The sequence below is a fragment of the Polypterus senegalus genome, chromosome 15, assembly GCF_016835505.1.
Source record: "Polypterus senegalus isolate Bchr_013 chromosome 15, ASM1683550v1, whole genome shotgun sequence".
Lineage (NCBI taxonomy): Eukaryota > Metazoa > Chordata > Cladistia > Polypteriformes > Polypteridae > Polypterus > Polypterus senegalus.
The window spans coordinates 3,802,125-3,826,525 of NC_053168.1; the positions used below are offsets into that span (position 1 = coordinate 3,802,125).

General features: G+C 37.8%; 1 protein-coding gene across 1 annotated transcript in view; it reads left to right on the forward strand.

Annotated features, from left to right (window-relative positions):
- atp2c1 (ATPase secretory pathway Ca2+ transporting 1) overlaps positions 1 to 24,401 on the forward strand; it is a 114,345-nt gene that overhangs the window by 80,957 nt on the left and 8,987 nt on the right. Inside the window, exons 14-22 of the mRNA XM_039737476.1 lie at positions 3,190 to 3,285; positions 3,366 to 3,455; positions 5,763 to 5,867; positions 6,409 to 6,565; positions 7,149 to 7,319; positions 9,546 to 9,643; positions 13,641 to 13,691; positions 15,479 to 15,645; positions 19,252 to 19,320. Coding sequence (XP_039593410.1) covers positions 3,190 to 3,285; positions 3,366 to 3,455; positions 5,763 to 5,867; positions 6,409 to 6,565; positions 7,149 to 7,319; positions 9,546 to 9,643; positions 13,641 to 13,691; positions 15,479 to 15,645; positions 19,252 to 19,320 — 1,004 coding nt within the window. The remainder of the gene's footprint in view (positions 1 to 3,189; positions 3,286 to 3,365; positions 3,456 to 5,762; positions 5,868 to 6,408; positions 6,566 to 7,148; positions 7,320 to 9,545; positions 9,644 to 13,640; positions 13,692 to 15,478; positions 15,646 to 19,251; positions 19,321 to 24,401) is intronic.

The window sequence follows — 24,401 nt, forward strand, 5'->3', positions numbered from 1 at the left end:
GGACACAGAGAAGACCCCAGAGTTGCAGATGAACTCTGTACCATCCACTGTCCCACGGTCTGTTGATTGAGAACTGGACCCCTCAACCGTCTATTATAGAATCACACAAATAACTTTAAAAGGCATCTTATTCTGAGTAGCAGCTGAAAAACGTGTGAAAGATTAACAACCTCCAGCTGTGCTCTTCAACATTTTTCCGATGTTTTTTCTTATAAAAAAGTTTAACACAACAGCCTTTACAATGTTTAAATTTGATACTTTTTAGTTCTTTGTCTTGTAACAGTAAAATGCCCTGTATGTGCAGAGCTCTGCCTGTATTTAATTTCTTGACTTATAAAATGTTGGAGCTGATGCTGTTTTCCTTTCTCTCTTTTTTTTTTTTGTTGTTTTCATTATGTCGAACAAAATCACTATTTTATATAGTTTACTGTTCTAATATGTCACAGTGACTTCTTATCAGTTAGCTTGCCTAAAATGGTTGGATAGGTGCACAGTTTTTCTCTATCATGCCACCACTTTATTTTATTGTGTAACATAACCTAAAGATGTCTCCAAGAAAATGTAATGCAGGACAAAATATTGTTAAAGAAAAAGATCTTTTTTATGTTACGTACCCCATGTACTTTCTAGTGATGGCTGAGAAAAAAATTTTATTTCATGTTTTCATGCAGAATGGAGAGAAAATGTTTATGTATATAATAAAAGACAAGAGAAGAATCTTTGTCTACAATTGGCACTTTAATTTTTGGAGTTGTGACTTCAGAATTAAAAAATTCATAATATTTTCGTTCAGAACCATAAAGGTGTCTGACGCCTCATCTGACAAACCCACCTTTCCAAAATGGCGGCCATTTGAAAAGTCACATTTTTTGTCCTGTTTCAGTGCATAACTTCTGAGCATGCAAAGATTAGGGGATGAAGTCTAACGGGCTCATAATCTGGCACTTGCTGAATCAATTAAGGGTAGCCGCAATTCCCTAGCCCTTATCAGAGATAATTTTTTTTATTTTGGTCAGAACCATAAAGGCGTCTTCCCACATATATTCACAATAATTAATTTCTTTCCAAGAAAACGCATCATTTTACTTCATTTTACTCATACTCTTTTTCCATCAATATTTGGCAATATCTCTATTATATAAAAAAAATTCTTCGACGAGACAAGACTTTTTCAGAGAGATAATTTCAGGTCCCATGAGACGAGACTTTGTGCCAAGACAAAGAGTAGATGACAAAGTAGAACGTCATAAAGGGGTTAAGAAACGTTGGCACGGTACACATGCATAGCAGGTTAGAGATAATGAAAGTACTAAAATTCGAAAGTCTCAAAAAAGTGATAGTAAAGATCTCATTAGTGCAAATTATTACACTGTGAAATAACGGAACAACAAAGAGGGATTGAATATATGGACATAGGCGATATGATGTATTGTTGGGCTATAAAGTTTAAGTTGAAGACTTGTAGGCCATCTAATTGGTGTTGCCATCAGGGAAAAATAATGTTTCTTCCCAATCAAGAGGCCTATTCGTGAGAATTAAAGATATGTTGTTTGGTGAAAGTGAAATCCACATACGCGAGCGGCAGAGATGCGAAGTGGCTGGCGCGTAGCACAGGCTGGGGGTGGTTGGCAGCAAAGCGAGCACGGGGTCAAGCCCCCTAGTCTTTTTCTTAATATAGAAAAAATATAGGCAAAAAGACTGGGTTACTACTTATCAGACTGACAAAAAATATGGAATGGTACGAATATCAAGTACCTATAGTAATGCATTTGTACACAAAGTAAAACTTTCCTTTGTCAACCAGCTCATAAATCAGAAAAGCTGAAGTGACCCTATTTTTTTCCGGTGAGAGCATATAAATCTAATAAAAACTGTGATTGTATATAAATCTAATAAAAACTCGTTTATTTACATGCTTTAAAAAAATGTGATAAGTGAATGTATTAAACTTGGCAACATTTAAGGTAAATAATATTTGCATTTAGTTACAGAATAAAATGCCAGCAAAGAAAAGTCAAGGGTATCTTTTAAGTATGGAAAGGCCCTCTATAAATAAAATGTATTAGTTTTTGAATGTAAGTTCAAATTGAGAAAACCGATTCAAGTAAAACTAATATCAAGGAGCTCCAACGTTTTTACTCAAAATGTTATTTGATCCTTAAGTTTTGTAACGTTTGAAATTCTTTATAAAGAAATATATACCTGATTTCATTTTTTTCTATTTCTTATTACCTAATAAGATGACGGGTGGTTGGTTTGGGAATACCTGCAGGTGGGCTGGCGCCCTGCCCGGGATTTGTTCCTGCCTTACACCCTGTGTTGTCTGAGATTGGCTCCAGCAGACCCCCGTGACCCTGTGTTAGGATATAGCAGGTTAGATAATGGATGGATGGTTTGGGAATATGTCTAGTAGGTTTAAAATAAAAACTCCAAGTTTAGTGCGGAGTAAATACTAGTGACGTAATAAAAGCCAGTAGCGACCAATATGCTGTACAATGGCAAACAAAATGATAAATGTTCGTGCGGAAAAAAGAAAAATTAAAATCGTACATAACGCACATGTCAGTTGTGCAATTGTATGCTTAAAGCATGCAAAACACAGTTTTTTTTGCTACACTAGAATAGATACCTACAGGAAAATCCAGGCACATCATAAACAGGAAACTAATACCTCATGGGATGGAGTTTTTGAATGGGGTACGTAAAATGTTCTATTTCTGATTCAGGCAAATAGCAATCTGTGTTCTGTGGCAACAAAACAAAATGAGGCCATTGGATTTGGTCTCATTTTTATAGGATTGTGTATCTTCATGCAGTAAATTAAAGTCATTTTCCTATCAAATTTTTGCCAGTGTGTTTTGTTTTATAAATAGTATTTTTATTCTTTTTGGAATTTTAAAACTAACCATTTTTTATGAATTTTTGTCATTTTGATCAATATTTTGTCGTCATCTGCTGTACGCTTGCATTCACATTATTTTTAGGCAGCATACTTTATATTATTTTTTTGTTTATGCTGTGTAATGTCTGCAGGATTTTAAAAGGAGAGAAGGGCACAACATCAACCTAATGTGCCCAGTATTAAAATGTTATCTCGGCGGTCATATTGTTTTACTTCACAGTCACTCTACTCATTTATTTACTTACAATATTTACTTATTCATTTCATTTTTTTTTTTTTTGCTCCAGGTTACTGGTGTTGGATACAATAACTCAGGAGAGGTAATCCTGGATGGTGAGGTGATACATGGATTTTCTGTGTCATCAATAAGTAAAATAGTAGAGGTAATTAAATTAAGCAATTATAAATTACTTAAAAATAAAAATACAAATTTCATGAGCCTTTAATTTTCATTTTTCCATAGGCTGGTTGTGTTTGTAATGATGCAGTTATCAGAAATAATACTTTAATGGGAAGACCTACTGAAGGAGCTTTAATTGCTTTGGCGATGAAGGTACGTCTTAACAGATATGGTTCTGGTTTTGAGAGCACATTAGTAAAATGTTATTAAGTGTACGTGACAATCTTTAAACTATTGTATCTCATCATTTTTGTAGAATGTTGGTAGGTTTGTGATTAACAGACGGCAGCTACTTCAAGTTTATTCAAGTTGTCACACGTGGCTTTGATTTACTGTAAAGCAAGTTAACTATAAAAAACTATAAAAGAGATTTATAGTACCTTCCATAATGTTTGGGACAAAAATACATTTTCATTCATTAATCTCTCTGATCCACAGCTTAAAATTACAAATCAAGCGATTCAGATGTGATTAAAGTGCACATTGCAGACTTAACATTTAAGGGGGTTGCATACGTTTTGATCACATCATGTAGATATGACTGCACTTTTTCTACACTGTCCCCCACATTTCAGGCACCATCATGTTTGGCACAAAGCAATGGCAGGTCTATTAAAGGACTTTGTCTCATTCATAGACATCACCGGGTGCCGAGGATCTTTCAGCCATCTTCAGCTCCTGATTGTTTTCTCTTTAACATATGGATGGACTTCTCAGTTGGATTGAAATTACATGACTGGCTTGGCCATTCTAGAATCTTCCATGTTTTTGCTTTGACAAACTCCTGTGTTGTCTTTGCAGTATGTTTAGATCATTATCTTGTTGTAGAATGAATCGCCAACCAATGAGTTTAGAGGCACTTACTGGAACTTGAGCAGATGAGATGCTTCTACACACCTCAGAATTCATTGTGCAACTGTCGTCAGTGGAGAAGTGTGCCAGGCGGTGGCAGCCATAACTGATTAGGTGGTATGCTTTGGATCTTGGGCAGTTCCTTGTCGTCTCCATACTTTGCTCTTGTTATCACTGTGATGAGGTTCATCTTTATCTTGTTTGTCCACAGGACCTTTTCCCAGAATTCTACAGGCTCTTTTCAGCACTTTTCCACAAACTGTTGTCTGGCCATTCTGTTTTTGTGTTGTTCATCTTGCAGTGTGTCCTCTGTATTTCTGTTCCTGAAGTCCTCTGCTGATAGTCATTTCTGATGCACACACATCTGCCTACTGAAGACTGTGTCTGATCTGTCAGACAGGCATTGGAGCTTTTTCTTGACCATAGTGAGGATTCTTCTGTCATCAGCAGTGGAGATCTTCCTTGGCCTACCAGTCCCTTTGTGATTTCTGAGCTCACCATTGTGTTCAATGGTTTTATTCTTGCCTTTTAGCATCATGATGGCTTCTTTGACTTGCACAGCTCTTGTCCTTTGAGCAATGGTATCTACCGACTCCAAAGGGTAGAAGCAAGCTGAGGTATCTTACACCTGCACTAACAAAGCATTGAAACACACCTGAGGCATCACAAACACCTGTGACATCCTAAAATGGGGGGACCGTGCATAAAAAATGTAATTTCTACATGGTTTGACTGAAATGTGTGCAGATTCCCTTAACTCTTTCAGGGCTTATGTTGACTTTTGTCGAAATTCAGGGGGAGAGGAAGGAAATCAGCTGTAAACTGCGACAAAATTCACCCTTACTTTTTAGTTCGACATTCTTTGCTTAAAGGAAAGTTACGAAGCTTTGTTGATTTGACCTCGTGAGTAGTGAAGAGGTCACTAACCCTCTGAAATGGCATCAGCATCTGGTGAGACTAAAGCAAATGTACAGAGCAAAATACTCCATGGACGTTTTACGTATTATCGCTGAATCACACTCTGACTTTCGGACTCTGAGTTTGATGCAAGTGATCTGGAGATGGATATCGAAAACAAAAGTGAGGTACCAGCATCAGCCTATTGGTCCCCAGCTGATCGTGGTGCTGAACATGTTCACAGCAGCGTTCACCTAGGAGGACCACAAATTATGATGACAATAAGTACAAACCATATTGTGTCACACTGTCACTGCCACCATAGCCCACCTGCTGTGTGAAGGCAGAGACAAGCCACCCCTGCTCAGTCACTGTTGCCAGAGTTGCTGAACAGGGGCCAACAGCAGCCACGGCATATAGAAACAGACATTTTATGTTGATTTATGTGTGAAACCAGTGCATTGTGTGCTTTTCAGAAAACTAAGTTTTTTAAAAAAATATTCAGCCCTCAAAGAGTTAAATGAAAGTCTACAATGTGCACTTTAATTACATCTGAATGATTTGATTTGTAATTTTAAACTGTGAAGCAGAGTGGAAAATCAAGAAAAATATGTCTTTGTCCCAAACATTCCGGAGGGCACTGTAATTGATTATTTTAAACCAAATAAGCAGCACAAATGTTAAGGTATTGTGTCTTCTTTCTTTTTTAAGATGGGTTTAGAAAGTCTTCATCATGAATATATTAGGAGAACTGAACATCCCTTTAGCTCTGACCAGAAGTGGATGGCAGTCAAGTGTGTCCATCGAACTCAACAGGTAACACTGCATTTCTGAAATGAAATCCGATTGATTAATAAATATTTTAGTGGGTTTAGAGGTATTTTTTTTAAATGTGCAGTGTGTTTCAGTGTCACATCCTGACATTTTCTGTATTATTTATAGTGCTTGCTTTATGCTATTGAAAAATCGATGGTGCTCAGGTCAATATCTTTATTGAGGTCTTACGATACTCCTAAGAGATAATATCAGACGTACAAGTTGCCTTTTGTGTTACAAAGCTTGAGAGACACACTGTACTGTGGAAAAGCCTTAGACCCCCAAACTAATTTTATATATAAATTGTGTCTTAGATGTTTCTTGGATTCTTCTATTTTTCATCTGCATTAGTGATTCAATTTCAGATTTCTAGTTATTTCCAATAAAATAAATGTTACAGAGAAATTTGTGCATTTTGCTCAAGGAAGTTACATTTTGAATATTAGACTGCTTTTCAGAGGAAAATTTGTCAGGCTTGTAGCACAATAGTTGTGGTGTTATTTGTATAGCAAACTTGATTTGTTAATGCTTTTATTTCTAGGATAAACCAGAAGTCTACTTTATGAAGGGTGCTTATGAACAAGTCATACGTTGCTGCAGTCATTACAACAGCAAAGGTTTAGCTCTGCCACTCACACAACAACAAAAAGAGCTCTACCAGCAAGAAAAGACTTACATGGGTACTGCAGGCCTTCGAGGTAAGCCATTCATTGTAGTTACAGCGACTTGAAATTCCCATTTCAGATATTGATAGTCTAGTTGTGGGTCTGCTTTTAATGTTTCCTAATGCATTCTTGCCTGATATTCACTCAGATCCATATTGATCCTCAGCTGGGCTCCCTAAAGGGTGTTGTGCTCAGTTGCTCTTACTGACCACATTTCTTGTATATATCACCTGAGGTCTGTGTCTGTATTCACTGTCTGTTGCTGGATTTGTACTGTGGTCACTAGCGCTAGTCTATCAAATACTTGTAAGTGACAATGTGCACATGACAGTAAACTGGAGCTTGAACTTCAATGTTGAATGGATTCATTGCAGGCTTTTCATAGGTCTGTGCCAATCGTGTTCCAATCCTTAAAGTTTTTAAGATTTTGCTTAAGTTTTATAAAAGCTTGTATAGACTTATGAAAAAACTCCGCGTTTTGCCAGTTTTTATTGAAATGAATATGAATGTGCAACATCATAAGTAAACAAGCTCAGTCTTATTTAACAATGTTTGCCTTATGGAGGTAAATGATTATTAAGAAAGTTTTTTTGATTTCTAATTTTGCTCATTATAGTTCTTGCTTTTGCCTCTGGCTCTGAGCTTGGACAGCTCACTTTCCTGGGCCTGGTGGGAATCATCGATCCTCCGAGGACAGGCGTAAAGGAAGCAGTGGCAGCACTCATCAACTCTGGGGTGGCCATAAAAATGGTTACTGGAGATTCACAAGAGACTGCAGTGTCTATAGGTAATAAAAGGCTGTTTTTCTATGCATTTACCTTGTCCATTTTCATTTGTGCTCTAACTTAACGATGTTATGAACTTGGACTTCAGAACAGTAAGCAGAGGTTCTTAAATGTTTTTTTTTTTTTCCTTGTGACTATATTTTGCCTTTTTTAATGTTGTCGAGACCCAGAATCGCTGCCGACTGTCATCTTTCCCCCTTGGAGAATCACCTCTGGTAGTCATCCAATTGGGTCCCCTTTGGAGAATCGCTGCTGATAGTTATCCTTTTCCTCCTTTGAGAATCACCGACGCAGGTCGTTGTGGACCAGTGGTGTTTGCTTAAACTGCACAAGGAGACCCATTGCAAGACACTCCGTAAACTGCATACAACACCTTCGCATTGAGTACTATAGTGAATCACGACTCTGCGTGACCCAAATTTAGACAACACCATGACCTATGGTTTAGGAACCTATGCACTAAAAAGTTCCTAAAACACTTCCAAAAAATGCCCACTGGGGGTAGAGATACTGTCGAACCCCAGCTAGATATAAGGGCAAATGCAGAACCTTTACAAAATACAGTGAAATATGTTTAACGTGAAAACGCTTAAGACGAAATATCGGTTAACACGAAATAATACAACGGTCCCGACAAACTACTATGTATTTTAATGCATTTTTTTCTCTTAACACGAAACCAAAATCGCTTAACACGAAAAGATTTCCCTACTGGGAATGAACAAAATACGGAAAACACCAGCCACGCAGGCGAGATTTAAGAGGGGTGTGAAATGATAGATAGGTGGTTTCACATGTTTCGTAGAAAGGAGGCTAACTTGGCTTTGAAATACCCTCGGAATAGCCTGTGACACGAGCCAATTTTGTTTATCTAAGCTACTTTCACCCTCCACCCCTACAAACGCCACACAAAAACATCTCATCTCTCATCAGTTGGCTTTGGAATTCGGTGACGAGTGCATCGCAGTATGAGTAAAAATCAGTGAGATTGGTTCGCTTTTTTTTTTCTATTTTAGAAGAATTTTTTTACGAGCACTATGGCAAAGAGCTCAGGGGGAAAGCAAACTGCTATTTCGCTTAAAATGAAGATAGAGCTTCTTAAGGCTGTTGATCAAAAACAGAAGACGAAAACGGAAATCTGTAAAGATTTTGATATTGCTAACTGTACATTATCAACAATAATTAAAAAAAGAGATCAAATTACGGAAATGTTTGAATGGAATAAGTTTGAGCCAGAGCGAAAACGGATGAGAATGGCCAAGCACGAGGATTTGGTTCAAACAAGCGAGATCTCAGAATGCTCCCATATGCCATATTTTGTAATATCCTTTAACACGACATTCTTTTAACATGAAAAAATATTTCAGTCCCCTCAGTTTTGTGTTAAAACGATTTTCACTGTAGATTTATTTTACAAAAAGGCTCTGTCTCACACATTGTGAAGCGCCAAAGAATACAGAAGTCATGCAATCCCTGCAAAAACCAAATCCTAAAGTAACAATGTCCTGATATTTCGCCTAACTGCTCTTTATAACCCGTGATACAGTACATATTTCAGATTTAATTTCCAGGTATTTTTTTTTATTTATTTTTTATAAAGCACACTTCTGCTTTTATACTTAGTGCACTGCACATACTGACAATCGGTGCTTTATATACTGTTTTCTTTTACCAATTAGATTACGATCTTGTGTCAGTTAACCAAATGTTACAGTGCATATCAAAATTTCTTCACACCATAGTAAAAATGGAAGGCCTTTATGATGTGAAAGGGAAACCAAGCTCAGTCAGGTCAGACTTCTTTCCACCTGTATTTTGAAATTGCAGCCTATGCAAAGAAGGTAAGAAACAACACGGGAACTGTTTACAGACCAAAAAAAACTTTCAAAAACTCGATTGCACAAGTGCCCACACCTTACTGTAATTAAATATGTGGCAGTATTCAGAATCATCCAGTCACATTCAGACTCATGTTAAATAGTAATTAGTGTATACCCCACCATCAATTAAAGTCACATAGGTTCCCTCCAATTCAAGGTCAGCCATGCCTGTAGGACTATCCTGACATCTTCTTGGCTGCATCCTACTGCAAAGGCCGTGGCCCACAAAGAGATCTTAAAACATGAGTGGGATCACATTGTTGAAAGTTATCAATCAGAAGAGGAGTACAAAAAATGTATATAACTAAATAATAATGATTCATAATTTTTGCTTTTTGTTTTTACCAGCCAGCCGACTGGGTTTGTTTTCCAAAGGTTCTCAGTCACTTTCTGGAGAAGAGTTAGATAACATGGATATTCAGCATCTCTCTCAGATAGTTCCAAGGGTATGTATTTTCAGAAGGACCTTTCCTTTTTTTTTAATTGAAAGATTTCAGGGGAAGGCACCAGGTGTACAGATTAGGGAAAGAACTGTTGTCTCATTTTGATAAGTTTTAGCAAGTTTAAAGGAACAGAAGCACAACAAGATTAAAACGTTTTGAACCTGACCCTGAAAGTGGTATTCTGTGCTGAATTTAACTGGTCTAACATTAGCTTCTCTGTACTGAAATATGTGAATTATACTTTCTAACGTTTGTGATTTACAGTCAACATATATTTTAAATACGTCAGAATAAAGTAATATGTTCCTGGCCAAGGCCAGCAATAGCATAGAGAGCCCTGATACCCATTTATGCCACTTACTGTATCTGGATGAAGCAGCACTAAATTGCTTGTGTTCTACAATTGGATTAATTGTTGGCACTGGTAACCTTATAGGCTGATAATTATTTCAGAGTTGGCCTGCCAGAAGGCACATAAAAATTTTAGGGGATCAAGTTTTTGAAAGTACATCAGGCACCACACTCAGATGATGTTCATGACATGAGAATCCTGAACTTTGGTTTCACTTTTATTGTTCTGTTGTTGAAAATTGTACATGCTATACATTCATACCTGACATTTATAAGTGTCATTTTATACTGTTAAGTAGATATTGCCATTGTTTATTATCATTGTGCTCTTGTGTATCAGCTGACTCTCTTGTGATGCTACTTAGTAAACTACTCTATTTCTTTTTTTTATTTCCCCTTATCCATCTTTATCTATGCCCTGTTGTTTCTTGCTTAAAGATCTTATTTTAAAGTAACACATCCACAATAGTAATTGTATAATTTCACCTCATGGACTTTGCTTCAACTGAAAAGATTCAGCACCTTTAATCAGTCCTCATTGCCCATACCCCACAATCCTGGAATAGATGTAGCTGGTAATCTCTGTACTTTAAAGATCATAGATAGATAGAACTCTGTATTATCCCTGAGGTAAATTCGGCCTTTTAGAGAAGCTCTTTAAATAAATAAATGGATATATGAATACCACTGTATATACACATAGTCTGAGCGCATACACGAATGACTAAAAAGAAGGAAAAACTTCTGACATGGCAGTCCCAATCCCAGTGATGTGCTATACATACATATATAGATGTATTGTCGTTGGCATGAAGGAGCCCCAAGTTGCATTTCTTGATTTCTCCCTAGGGGTCATTTATCTTTTTACAGAGCTTTTTAAATAAATAAAGACATGTAGTTTGATAAAAATAAATATGTATATGCATATAATACTTCCATCTACACCCTGTGAAGTAAGCAAACCAACCGCCATGGTGCAAAATCTGAGGCTTTGCCTGGAGCGCTGGTGTCTGAAGTTCGATCCTCGCAAGGGGAAGCAAAAGTGTGTACACTGATGAGCCCCAAATAAGACGAACCATGTGTCTTATGTCTCTCTCTCTCTGTATAATTTGTGTATGTATGTATGTGTATATATATATATATATATATATATATATATATATATATATATATATATATAAAAGATGGTTGAAATAGTTTTACTGTCAAATAATGCAAAGAGTACGCGACACGTGTTTCACCCTAATTCTGGGCTCATCAGGCATACACACTCACTGCACCCCCTCTCGGCAATCGAACCTCAGACGCCACCGCTAGAGGCGAAGCCTCTTGTGTTGCACCACGGCGTTTGGTTCGTTTATTTGACAGTATGTAGATCGGGGTAATTCCATTCAAGGCATTCGTAATCTGAATCATAATCTGACTGTATGGGTGATTACCTACCAGGTAACGCTTGTGGTTGGTCAGTAAATCTGCTCTAGCGCTGACGTCCGAGGTTTGATTTCCGAGAGGGGGTGCAGTGAGTGTGTACGCCTGATGAGCCCAGAATTAGGGTGAAACACGTGTCGTGTACTCTTTGCATTATTTGTAAAACTATTTCAACCATTCTATGATCTGCTTCTCGCAACTGAAAGAGGGCACCGTGGCGGATGTTAGCCGACTTGCTGACCAACCACAAGTGTTACCTGGTAGGTAACCACCCATACAGTCAGATTGTGATTCAGATTATGAATGCCTTGAATATATATATATATATATATATATATATATATATATATATATATATATATATATATATATATATATATATATATATGTGTGTATATATGTATATGTGTGTGTATATATATATATATATATGTGTGTGTGTGTGTAGACAGTGTATACAAGGTGGGACTACTGAGTGAACCGTTATGCATTAATGCTTTGAAAAGTGTGTGTTAGTATTTAACTGATGAAAAATTAATATCCTGTTACTATACACAAAACACAAACTGGAGAGATCCTGCTGTTTGCACGAGGTGGCCATTTTAATACAGTCAATTAAATAAGTCAATTAAAGTTAAAAATAACTCATATTATGGGTTATACAATGGACTCCTTCAATTTCTGCACACGTTGTTGTGTTGTGCCTGTAGTTTTAAATTGATGAATTGCCATTTTTCTCCATCAGTCCATACTCAAGAACCCATCATGACAAAAGTGAAGACCTGTTTTCAGAAAGGTTTGCAACTGTATTAAAATTCATATACTGAAATCTTTGCTTCCTAAGAAGTATTCAGACCCTTTGGTGAAGCTCTCCAAATTGTGCTCAGGTGCATCCCCTTTGCTTTAATTGTCCTTGAGGTGTTTCTAGAACTTGAATGGAACCCACCTGTGACAAACTGTATTGATTTGTCATCATTTAGAAAGGGCACACCTCAGTATAGGAGGTCCCACAATTCACACTGCATATCAGAACAAAAACCAATTTGTGAAGTCGAAAGGATCTCTCTGTAGGTCTCTGCTTGCTCTACAAGGGTACAAAACCATTTGTAAAGCTTTGAGTGTTCCCTGTTGCACAGCTGCTTCAATAGCTGTGAATTGCTAGAAGTTTGGAACCACCTGAACTGTTCCTAGTGTTGGCCATTCAGCCAGTATGAGTAAACGGGGTAAGAAGACCATCTCAATAGCACTCCATTGATCAGGCATTTATGGCAGATTGGCTAGACAAGCCACTTTTGAGTAAAAGCTGTTCAAAGGACCCTGAAAGGAAGAGTAGAAAGATTCTCTGGTCTGAAGAGACAAAATTGAACTCTTTGGGAAGAACTCCAAGCACTGTGTTTGGTGGAGACAAGGAAGCGGTCATCACCCACCTATCCCTATGTTTAAGCATGGTTGTGCCAGCATCATGTTTTAGGGGTGCATGGACAAGAAGACTGGTCAGAATTGAGGGAAGGATGAATGCAGCCAAACACAGAGAGAGGTTCTTGAAGCAGACCTACTCCAAAGTGTACACCACCTCTAACTGGGATGACAATTTCATCATGACAGTGACTCAAAGCCTGCAGCCAAGACAATTCTGGAGTGGCTTCTGGAAAAGTCTCAATTGCCTTGAGTAACTTAGCCAATGCCCAAACTTAAACCCTCTGAATATATATGGAGAGACCCAAAGATGTCAGTTTATAGACGCCTCCCATCCAGTCTAACAGCTTGAGAGGGTCTGCTAGGATGAACAGGATTCACTGCCCAAATCCAGTTGTGCAGAGCTTGTAGAAACTTACCCAAGAAGATCCAAAGAGACTTGTAGAAAGTACTGAATGAAGGGTCTGATACTTCTATAAAGGAGATGTTTCAATTTTTTATTTTTAATACATTTGTAAACCTTTCTGAAAACATGTTTGCACTTTGTCATGATGGATTTTTGAGTGTTGAATGTTGGGCAAAAATGTCAAATGTATCTATTTAAAATGAAAATGTACAGCACAATAAATTGTTCAGAAAGTGAAGGTGCCTGAAAACTTTTTATTTGGTTTATTTTCACACAATGCATTCTACCAGAATGCCACTAGTAGGATTTACCCTTCAGTCAAACTTAGTTAATGTATCTTGTCAATGGTGCTGTAAGTTATTAAGGAAGAAATTCTTACACATTCTTTTCTTTGGACAGGTAGCCGTCTTTTACAGAGCCAGCCCAAGGCACAAATTGAAAATTGTTAAGGTAAATAGCATTAAGTTTCTCTTTCAGTAATTTATGGTGTTGCCCTCAACAACAGTATTCTTAGGTTTTTCATCTTTTACTTTCTTCTTAAACAGTACAACATCATTAAAATATAGTAAATGGTAATGTCATTTATTTATGAATAAATTTTCATACTTTGAATTAGTTCTCAAAGTTGTTTACAATAATATCAACTAACATGAGTTACAAAAAGAATGCGTAATACTACAGAGCAGTTATTTATCAATGGTTATGTAAGACAGTTTAAGGGAATACTCCACTCAAACATTACATTTTTTTTATTTGTTACAGTAAGGATGACCAAGAAAAATGTTAAATGTCATGTTCTCATGAGGAGCGGAGGTGAAAAAAGTTTGTTACAATAAAAGCCATTGGTGACCATGGCTATATATCGGCAAACAATGTGAAAATATCCATGGAAAAAAAGAGAATCACGCAGTACTAATGATGTATAATCCACATGTCAGTTATCCTTTTGTATGCTCAAAATATAAAAAAACATTCTGGCTAAAATATTGTCAAATAGATACCTCTGGAAAAATGATCGCACTTCATAAAGCAGCGCAAGTCAAACAGGATCGCCTTTTTGAATTGAAGATCTGCCTCTCCACCTCATTCATTGGTTAAGAGTCCCGTCTTCAGTTGAAATGTCCATCCAATATGACTTACTTTTCCTGTTTATGATGTACGTTGATTTTTGCAGAATATGCAATTATCGATATTTTAGCAAAAATGCATATGTTTGACACATTTTAACCATAGAACTAGATAAATGACATGTGGACTACACAACATGAGATATCTTTATTTTCTCTGTAGACGTTTTTCACATTGTTTGCTGTTGTGTAATGTTGGAAACTGTTGGTTTATGTTATATCTGCATTCAACATGCAAACATTACATTAACATTTTTTCTCTGCCATGACTGCAAACTACATGGAGAATTAACTTATTAAAAAAAAGAGATTTTTAGGTGGGAGTATTCCTTTAGCAAATAAATTCTACAGTCAGATGGCCAGCGAGCAGAAGAAAACAAATAAACTGCAGCTGCCTGGCACTGGAGAAAATAAATCTCTAGGGGTTTCAAGGCCAGAAGACCACCCAGCCCCATTGAACCTTGTACAGGACATAAATGTGTCACCACTTTGCGGAGCTTTCTTCAGGTGGCTGTACTTTGTCCAAATGGCAGTGGTGCATAAAATACCAAAAAAAAACAAAACACACACAGAAATAATGATTAGTGGCCAGTCAAACAAAAAATAAAACTACATTTTATGATAAGAGATAATCACCACCTCCCCCTATTACAATAGTTACAAAAAGAAAATAAAAATGCAAATTAATAACTTGGGTTTTTTGAAATGTTTGAATGTACTGACCGGGCATATCTGTAACAGTAAAGTGCTCCAGATATTTGGTGCATAGAAACAAAATGCCTCCTGACTTGTTCTTGTAAGCTTTACTTTTGGAATTCTAAGCAAGCAGGTATTTAGAGGATCTAAGATTACAATTAGGGATGTAGGTGGACCCCCGCTCCAAAACATATAGTAAGAAGGTGCAAGATTGTGTAGAATATTATGTGCAGTTTAACTTTTTTGAAGCCAATCCAAAAAGACACAGGCGACCAGCAGTTACTTTGTGTAATGATGTGTATCCAGCTGACAGAAGACGGTTGAGCGTATGTGTTCAGCTAATTAATACAATGCACGTCAACATTTGCTCATCCTCATTTTTTCTTAAATAATACCGTTCATCTTTTGTAAAAGTCTTTGCAGAACATTGGAGCAGTTGTTGCCATGACAGGTGATGGAGTGAATGATGCAGTGGCACTGAAGGCTGCAGATATCGGTGTTGCCATGGGCCAGACGGGCACTGATGTATGCAAAGAAGCGGCCGACATGATTCTGGTGGACGATGACTTTCAAACAATCATGTAAGTTGTGTCTAATGCAGATGTTCTTACGTTAATGTGAACTAGGTCTCAATGACCAAAAGGATAGTGATTAAACATCAGAAAACATTCTCATGCTGTCTTAGTCCAAGGTAGCATGAAGCCAGAGCCTATCCCCAACAGCCTTTGGGGCAAGGCAGGACCTACTGACATTCACAACTACACTTTAAAACTGCCAGTTACTGTAAAGTGCAGGCCTTTGACGTTAGTGTTTATCAGAGAAATTTGACAAAGAATTTTTTGTAGCAAATAAGCTTGGTTCACCAGTGGCCTTGTTCGCCAAGTTTTTCCATTAAATTTGCTGTGTGTTTGTCAAGTTTTTCCCTTAAAGTTCACTATCCAAGTTCAGCATGACATTAGAGTTGTAGCAGCCAATGTTGGATGATGACTGCATCTCATATACTCAGAACTTTTATGCATGTATACTATAAGCATACTATACCTCTCACGTCACGGCTCTGCCCAATCTGTGTTCTGCACAGTTGGATAATTTATGGTGTTTATATCCATGCAGGATGTCACAACGCAATTGATAATCTGACTGGATTTGCAATTTACATAAATGTTGTTAAAAAAAAAATAAATTTACAGTATTTTCATTTGAAGCATACATTACTTGACCATAGTGAGAATATTATGAAAATACAGGTGGAGCACGTGGACCTCCAGTCCGCAAATAAATGGGAATGGAAAACAGTCGGATCGACACGAGGGCTTAAAATGATATGGGGTCAAGATTTATATTGTTTGGAGTAAATGACAAAATCTGTTTCTGATGGTGTTTGCCCGTTGTTTGTAGTGAAGATGGCAGCCATAGCATTTGATGTTGGAACATTATAATGTCATCAGGCTTATGTAAAAATCAGTTTGGAAGAACATATTTAATTCTTGAGCATCATATATGCTCTCTCTCCCTCTCTCTCTGTCTCTGTAGTTTGGGCTTTTCTTCTTCTTGAACTTGTGTTATATTTATTAATGTTTGGAGTGTAAGAATTCTTAGCGTGAATTAAGTCGTGTATGTTTTGAAGCACATAAGGAGAGATGTGCTTATTTTCAGGCCTTGAAAGTCATTATCTAAACAATTTGTTAGAACATGAGAACATTCTAGTGGAGAACAGGCCATTCAGCCCAGCAATGCTCACCATTCCATCCATCCATCCATTCTGCTCCACTTAATTCTTTCAAAATAACATCAAGATGTGTTTTGAAGGTCCCAAAAGTATTCCTGTCTACCACACTACTTGGTCACTTATTCCACGTTGTTTATAGTTCTTTGTGTAAAGAAAACATCCTAATGTTAGTATCTATAATGTAAAGACGAGGTAGTCTGGAGGCTGGTCTTTGTAAGGTCTACCAATATAATGATAAAATTCATTATGAATTCTGAACATGTAGGCACCATGTCCTGGAGGATTATCAGCAGAGACTTCCATGGATGGAAACAATTAGGAGCTGTTGATATTGCATATGTGTTGCAAAGAGTGATGTCTTGCCCTTATTCTGGGGGTTTTAATGTCTTTTAGCTTCATCCTGTCTGTTGTCTGTCTATGCTTGTACTTCTTCATGTTCAACTTGCCTTATGTTCCTTAAAGGCCTGGGCATAAGTGTTCATTAGATTAGATTATACTTTTTTTGTCCCCAAGGTGAAATTAAAATTGAAATTTTACAGAAGCTCCAATAAATAAATAAATATGATAAAAACAAAAAGCATGTATAAAAACTTCTGGATTGGATAACAAAGCTCAATACAGGCTTGCAGGTGGCAGCAAGAAGAAGTCAGACCATCTTGGATTGTGCCACTGGTTTATATTTAAAGGCATTAATATTTGGATCCAGCTGTGTCCACAAAAAGAACAGGCCTTGATTCCTTTTTTGAAGTCACCAGCATTAAGAATGATTCATCAAAAAGACATTGGCACAGAGTGAATCATTTCTGTTGCTGAGTCAGCCAGGCATATGGCATAACTTACTCTCCCAGCACTGACTAGGGCGGGTTCAGTCCGCAGTTCAATGTCTCAATCACACATTTAGTTTTCATTATACTGTGCTCTCTTTTTCATCACTGTAAATTCACAAAAACATCCAGTCCTCCTCCTGCTTTTTCCACGCAATTTGATGAAACCCGTCCAGCATTAAAATCGTGTCTGCAATTAGAGGTATAAGCCGGTTCTCTGCAGTACCAAAATATCACAGTATCTGAGCTCACCATAACTCACCTACTTTAATCCTCGCTCCAGATCTTCGCCTCTTTCCCTATTGCCATCAATGCATTTCGCTGAGTTCGCCCAAATTCCTGAACATTTATACATTTTTGCTGAAGTCGAGGTGAAGCAAATTCAGTGGTGTACGCTACTCACTGTTTGGCAAGATGGAAGAGCAGGACTAAATGTAGTAGGGTAGAGTGAAGAATTATTATTGTATAAATGTGAATACCGTATATGCTCCAATAAACGGCGAGTCTCTTATTGTTGCCGGTCACTAATATGCGCCGGGCTTCTGAGGGGACACAGCCAAATAATAGCCAGTCTCTAACAGTAGCCGGGTCTTTGATATTTGCCTACTAGCGTACATTGTAAGCGTCTGTATCTTTATAGACGTGTGTAATGCGTGTGCATGTCAGCACGTTGAATATATAAGAAATACGGATATACCAGTTTCTAAAACTGCTTCATTTTCGTGCCGGGTTGACCAAAATACAAACAAACCTGGAAGAAGAGGAAGACGATAGTGAACTGGACAACAATGAAGCTGTCATTGCAGATTCAGATGACGAATAGCAGCGAAAGGTACAGAAAGACATTGCCATTTATCTTTAACAGTTTTATGCAGCATGTAAAATTCAAATAAAGTAGCTGTTTGTAATATTAGATATTACATATTAGATTAGATATTTTTGTGTACCAACTGTACCGATACATGCGAAAAAAATACTGCGTTCTGAAGGTTTTTGTTAATAATGGCCGGTCTCTAACAGCAGCCGGTCTCTATTAAGCGCCAGGAGCCGAGGCTAGTTTTGTAAGTAAACACCGGGGGCCTCTATTGGAGCATATACGATAATAGTAATAACAATTATTATTATTATTATTGATGTTTGATGAAAAATCAGATAGGCACGGAGCAAGTGTGCAAAATACCAGAGAGACGGTGAGTGAGTAAGAAACTGAACCTGGGGATCTACAGCTGTGAGACAATGAAATACTAACCGCCATTTTCATAGAAATCAGAGGATTCAAAGAAGCACACAGCCTTATACCTAATAATAATATTAAGAATTCTGTACTGTTTTTGCTATAAAAGGAAAATCGCACAACTTCACATTTAGTTATAGTTATAACCCTTATGCTGCTCCTCTCATAGAAACATCTTTCACTGTCTTCTTGAGCCAGAATTGGCTCCGCTCCCATGATTCAATGATTGTTGATTTTACTGACATTTACATTGCTCTGTGTATTTAACAGCATATTTGCCTGTACTCGTAAGATTTGCATGCTTGCCATAAAGCCTGCGTTTCTGTTGCTTGGTAACATGTTTTATTTATTTAAATGCTCAAGTTATCTGATGCCTCATTCATATATCTGTTTATTTTAGGTATGCAATTGAAGAAGGTAAAGGAATTTACAACAACATCAAGAACTTTGTTAGATTTCAGCTTAGTACGTAAGTAACTCGCATGTCCTCACATATTAACCTTTTTTTTCACTGAAAGCATCACAATATATTTTTATCATTTATCATATTTACCATGTTCCATTCAAGAATTGTAACCTTGGCATGCTGGGAGATGGGATTGGGGATATACGTAGTTGTGGTGATTGTGTTCCTAAGTGATCCTTGGAGGTACAGTATGTTGTCTAGTGATGATAGTGTTCTGAGTAAATTAAACAAGACCTCACTCAGAAGAGTTACGCCAGGAGTACTAGGAGTAGGATGTGCCATAGTCAGGGTCAACCACAAAAAAAACAAAGACGCTTTGTGGACAAATCACCGACAAGATGAGAAGTTTTGGTCCAGTGTACAGCCAGTCGGGTTGTAGGCATGAGTGGGATGGCCCCAGGCATGTTATACTTTGGCTTTGAAACTGGTTCTTGGAATGTGGTACAGACCTTCTCTGGTGGGTGGGAACTTGTTCAGGAGGTAAAAAATGCAGGCTAATTCTAGTTAGTTTCAATTTCATGCACACTGTCAGCTCTGGAACCAGACCTCTATGATAAAAGGGTTGTCATTATTTAACTTTTGAGTTGCCTCGTGGGACAGTCCCGGGCAAGTTGATTGTTGTTTGTATGTGTATCAAACAACTATTAAGGATATTTGACCTTTTCACAGATATTGGATTCAGTGCTTGAAAGAATTCCATTTACTGACTCCACAGTCCTACTGGGAGATGTCAATGTTCTAGTGAGGAATGGAACAGCCTGCTCATTATGATTCAAACTGGTGAATTGTTACTGGATTTCTGTGCTAGTCATGAATAGTCCATACACTTACGCCTCATATCATGAAGAAGTTCTGAACCATATGAATCCTCTTGTGGTAGACCACCTGGAGCTACTGTTGTTTGGGTATCGGACTAAGAATGGAATGGAGGATGCAATTGTCTGTCTGCTCCACAAGGTTTATTCTCACCTGGACAAACAAAAACAGCCCTGCAGGAGGTTGAGGCATCACTGCTGGCTAGGAAGGCTGCCACCAAGCGTCCCGTGGAGGGATTGAGCTGCCCCTGGTTGCTCCCCCGGAACATATGCAGCAGGGGTGTCCTGGCCGCCCACCACATTAACAAACATATATATATATATATATATATATATATATATATATATATATATATATATATATATTCATGGCATTTGTAGTCTGAATCACAATCTGATTGTATAGGTGGTTACCTACTAGGTAACGCTTGTGGTTGGCCTCAAGCCGGCAAACATCTGCCACGGTGCCCTCTTTCAGTTACGAGAAGCAGATCTTAGAATGTTAAAGTTTTTTTTTGTTTTTTTTTTTTACTGTCAAATAATGCAAAGAGTACGCGACATGTGTTTCTGGGCTCATCAGGCGTACACACTCAGTGCACCCCCTCTCGGGGAATCGAACCTTGGGCGTCAGTGCTAGAGTCGAAGCCTCTTACGTTGCGCCACGGCGTGTGGTTCGTTTATTTGACAGCATGTAGATCAGGGTAATTACATTCATGGCATTCGTAGTCTGAATCACAATCTAATTGTATGGGTGGTTACCTACCAGGTAATGCTTGTGGTTGGTCTGCAAGCTGGCAAAAACTTTGTTTTATATGCGTGGGGTACCCAAAATTAAGCAGAATTTAAAAAATATATATATATATGTTTTAATAATACTTACTGAAATTTTAGTCTCCTTCAAAGTCCTCTCCATGTGAATGAATGCCAAATGGTTTTTCCAATGGTGGAAACATTTTTGGAAGCGTTGAAGAGGATTGTTGTCCAAGGCCTGCAGCGATTTTTCTTTGACTTCCTCCACGGTACAAAAACACGTTCCCGCATACGAAAAAAGATCTCAAAGGAAAAAGAAAAAGTTACACGTAGCAAAGATCAGGCAAGTAGGGAAGGTGGCAAGAACTCCAAGACACACAAGTCAATTCAGAAATCTCTTCAATAGTCTGATGACGATCTTTGTAAATTGCATTGCAGACTTTTTAAAGATTTTCGTCATTCCTAATTGTAGACGGTCAGCCAGATCTTGGTTGGTCTTCATGTGACATTTCCCCTCGTTTGAAACGTGAAAACCACTCGTAGCCCTGTGTTTTACTTAAAGCTTCCTCTTTAAAAGCAGTTTCAAGCATCACTAGAAAGCAAAATTTAATGTAGATTCGCTGTTCTTTATGATCACCCATCACAAAAATCACAAAACACATTTAATAAGCACCAAAAAAACTGACAAGGAATGGCGTATGAACAATATAGAGCAACGCCACTTGGCAGACTGCCGCAGAATACTGTAAGTGTGCTACATCTGGCTGCGAATTTCACAACTAAGTCAAGATTGCGCACCAGGTACAGATTCTGGTGATTTTTGGCTACCCCCTCGTATATATATTGTTACATATTTAAAACGCGTATGTGTATGTAAATTGTCTTCCCCGTGAACTACATTGAAAACACTACCAACATGGGTGTTTAACCTCATGAATTTTATTTTATTTTTTTTTTTTTTAATATACACTCATGTCAAATCTGAAGACGGCCACACACTCTTAAAAAAGAAAAGTGTTTGGACAGTTGAGTGTTGAGCACTGTGTCACACACTTAATTAAGCATTGGCACTGAAGATACAAGTTGATAAAGTTTATCAAGCAGAAATTTCCCCAGTTCATCCATTATGCAGGTCTTCAAGTTTTTTCGTATTTTTCACTTCATAATGCGCCACACAGGTCAGGACTTTGGATGAGCGAATCGAGTACCCGCACTCTACGCTTATACGGCTGTGCACTTGTTATCCAGGCAGAATGTGGTTTGCCGTTGTTCTTTTAGAACAGGCAGGGTCATCCTTGGAAAAGATGTCGTCTGGATGGCAATCTATGGTGCTTCAAAACTTGTACATACCCTAATAATTATAATGGTGCCCTCACACATTGGCACTGACATTGACTTTTGGACCTGACACTGATAACAGTTTAGATGGTCCTTTTCCTCTTTGGTGACAGCTGTTTTGTTTTTTCCAAAAACTATTTGAAATTTTGCCTCATCAGACCACAAAATGATCAGCTGTGCTTCTGGACAGCATTGATGTGTGGATTCTGCTTTGCATAGTAAAGCCTTAACTTGCATCTGTGGGGTGTTCAGTTCAGTTTTACTGAAGTTTGCTGAGCCTGTGTCCTGATATCCATTACAAACGCACAACAGTTTTCAAGCTAGTGCCGTCTGAGGGATCAGAGATCATGCACATTCACAAGTGCTATGCCCTTTACGCTCTGAGATTTGACCGGATTCCTTGAATCTTTTGTTAATATCCTGCACTACAAAGGGTGCAATGCACCAAATCCTACTGATATGTCTTTGGGGATGCGTTGTTCTCAAAGTGCCGGATTTTCGCTCTTGGCAAACTGGTGAGCCTCAACCCATCCTTGCTGTTGGACTAGGCCTTTTTTTGGGCTCCTTATATACTAGAACACGATTGCCCCGCCTGTTTCATATCACCTTCTTATTTCGTCCGGTCACATCGTGCATAGTCACAACATTTTGGGAATGTGTTGCAGGCATCAATTTTCAGAATAAATATTGCATATCTTTATATCAAAAATGCTGTTAATTAGGCAAAACATTACATACGTTGTCTTTATACTGTTATTGTTTGAATACAAGTCAAAGTAACTTTACACATCACTCCCTTTTTTGCATTTTTTATTGTTTTCCATATTATCCCAACTTTTTTGGAATTGGAGCTGTATATACAGTAACTATTTATGCTGCTATTCTTTGGCCACTTTATTAGGGCAGATTGCTTGCATGAACGATCAAATATTTTAGAAGGTGTTCAGACCAAATTTTAGATGGCCAAAAATACACAATGTAAGCAACTTTGATCCTGACGTGGTTGATGGTGCCAGACCCGATGGCTTTAGCTCCCCTCCTGGAGTTTTCAATTGCTATGTTCCCTGGAGCTTAAAGAGAATGAGGTGATAAACACATCCAGAGAGTGATCAAAAACCCCGTGTTAATTTTCGGCTTCAGAGAGGAATGTCCAGGCTTGTTAAAGTTAACAGAAAGGCCACTAAAACTCCACTAAGTAGCTGTGTACTACAACAATGGCATAAAGAACCTCTCCAACCACACAACATTTTGGGCCTTGAAGTAGACTGGCTTACTATAGCAGAACATTAGGCCACAGTGAGCACATGATCATCTAAAATGGACAATTGGAGAATAAAAAATTGTCTTCCTAATCTCAATTTCTGGTCTGACATGCAGATGTTTGGGCCAGAACTTGATATAAATGACGAGTCCTCCAATTCATCCCACCTTGTTGTCAACAGTTTTGATAATCTAATGGCGCAGGGAGTGTGTCCATGTTACACATTAAGACTCTTAATACCAAATGAGCATCCTTGGAGTGCTACCACTAACCTAGGCATCCTTATTGACTGTGTGCATTACTGTCTGGCCTCAACACATAAATATAAAAAACATGATAGGCCTGTCGTCTTATTGAATATTTTAGAATATGATAATCTTGTATGCAAAGTAATGCAAAATAAGGGACTTCACATCAAGGGCTCTCCAGTGTGGTCTTAGTTTTCTTTATGTTTTCATTACAACCAAAATCTTAACTTTGATTTAAATTCTCACTTGAAATTTAAGCAAGTACTTTGGGCCCTACCTACTTTTTAATTATAGTAGCATTACAATAAATTTCTGTTATACAACTTTGTCAAAACGTTTTTGACAAAGAAGATTGCTTCAAATTTAATACTTGGCTGACAGTTTTTGAGGTGCAAAGCCAATTGATTTCAGTTTCTAGAATCACACTGACTTTGGGCAGGCACGTCAGAGAGTGTTCTTAAACTCACGTCATCTTTACTTATATACCTTACAAAAGCCAAATTATACACTACAGGGTTATTAGGACCCCTTGTACCACACTAAGATTCTAATGAAGAAAGGCAACTCCTCATTAAGGAAGAAATTGACGGTGGCTGTAAATCTGGTGACTTTGACCCCACGTAAATCTGCCTCATCCATGATTAGGATGAAGATATTAAATCTGGTCAGTCG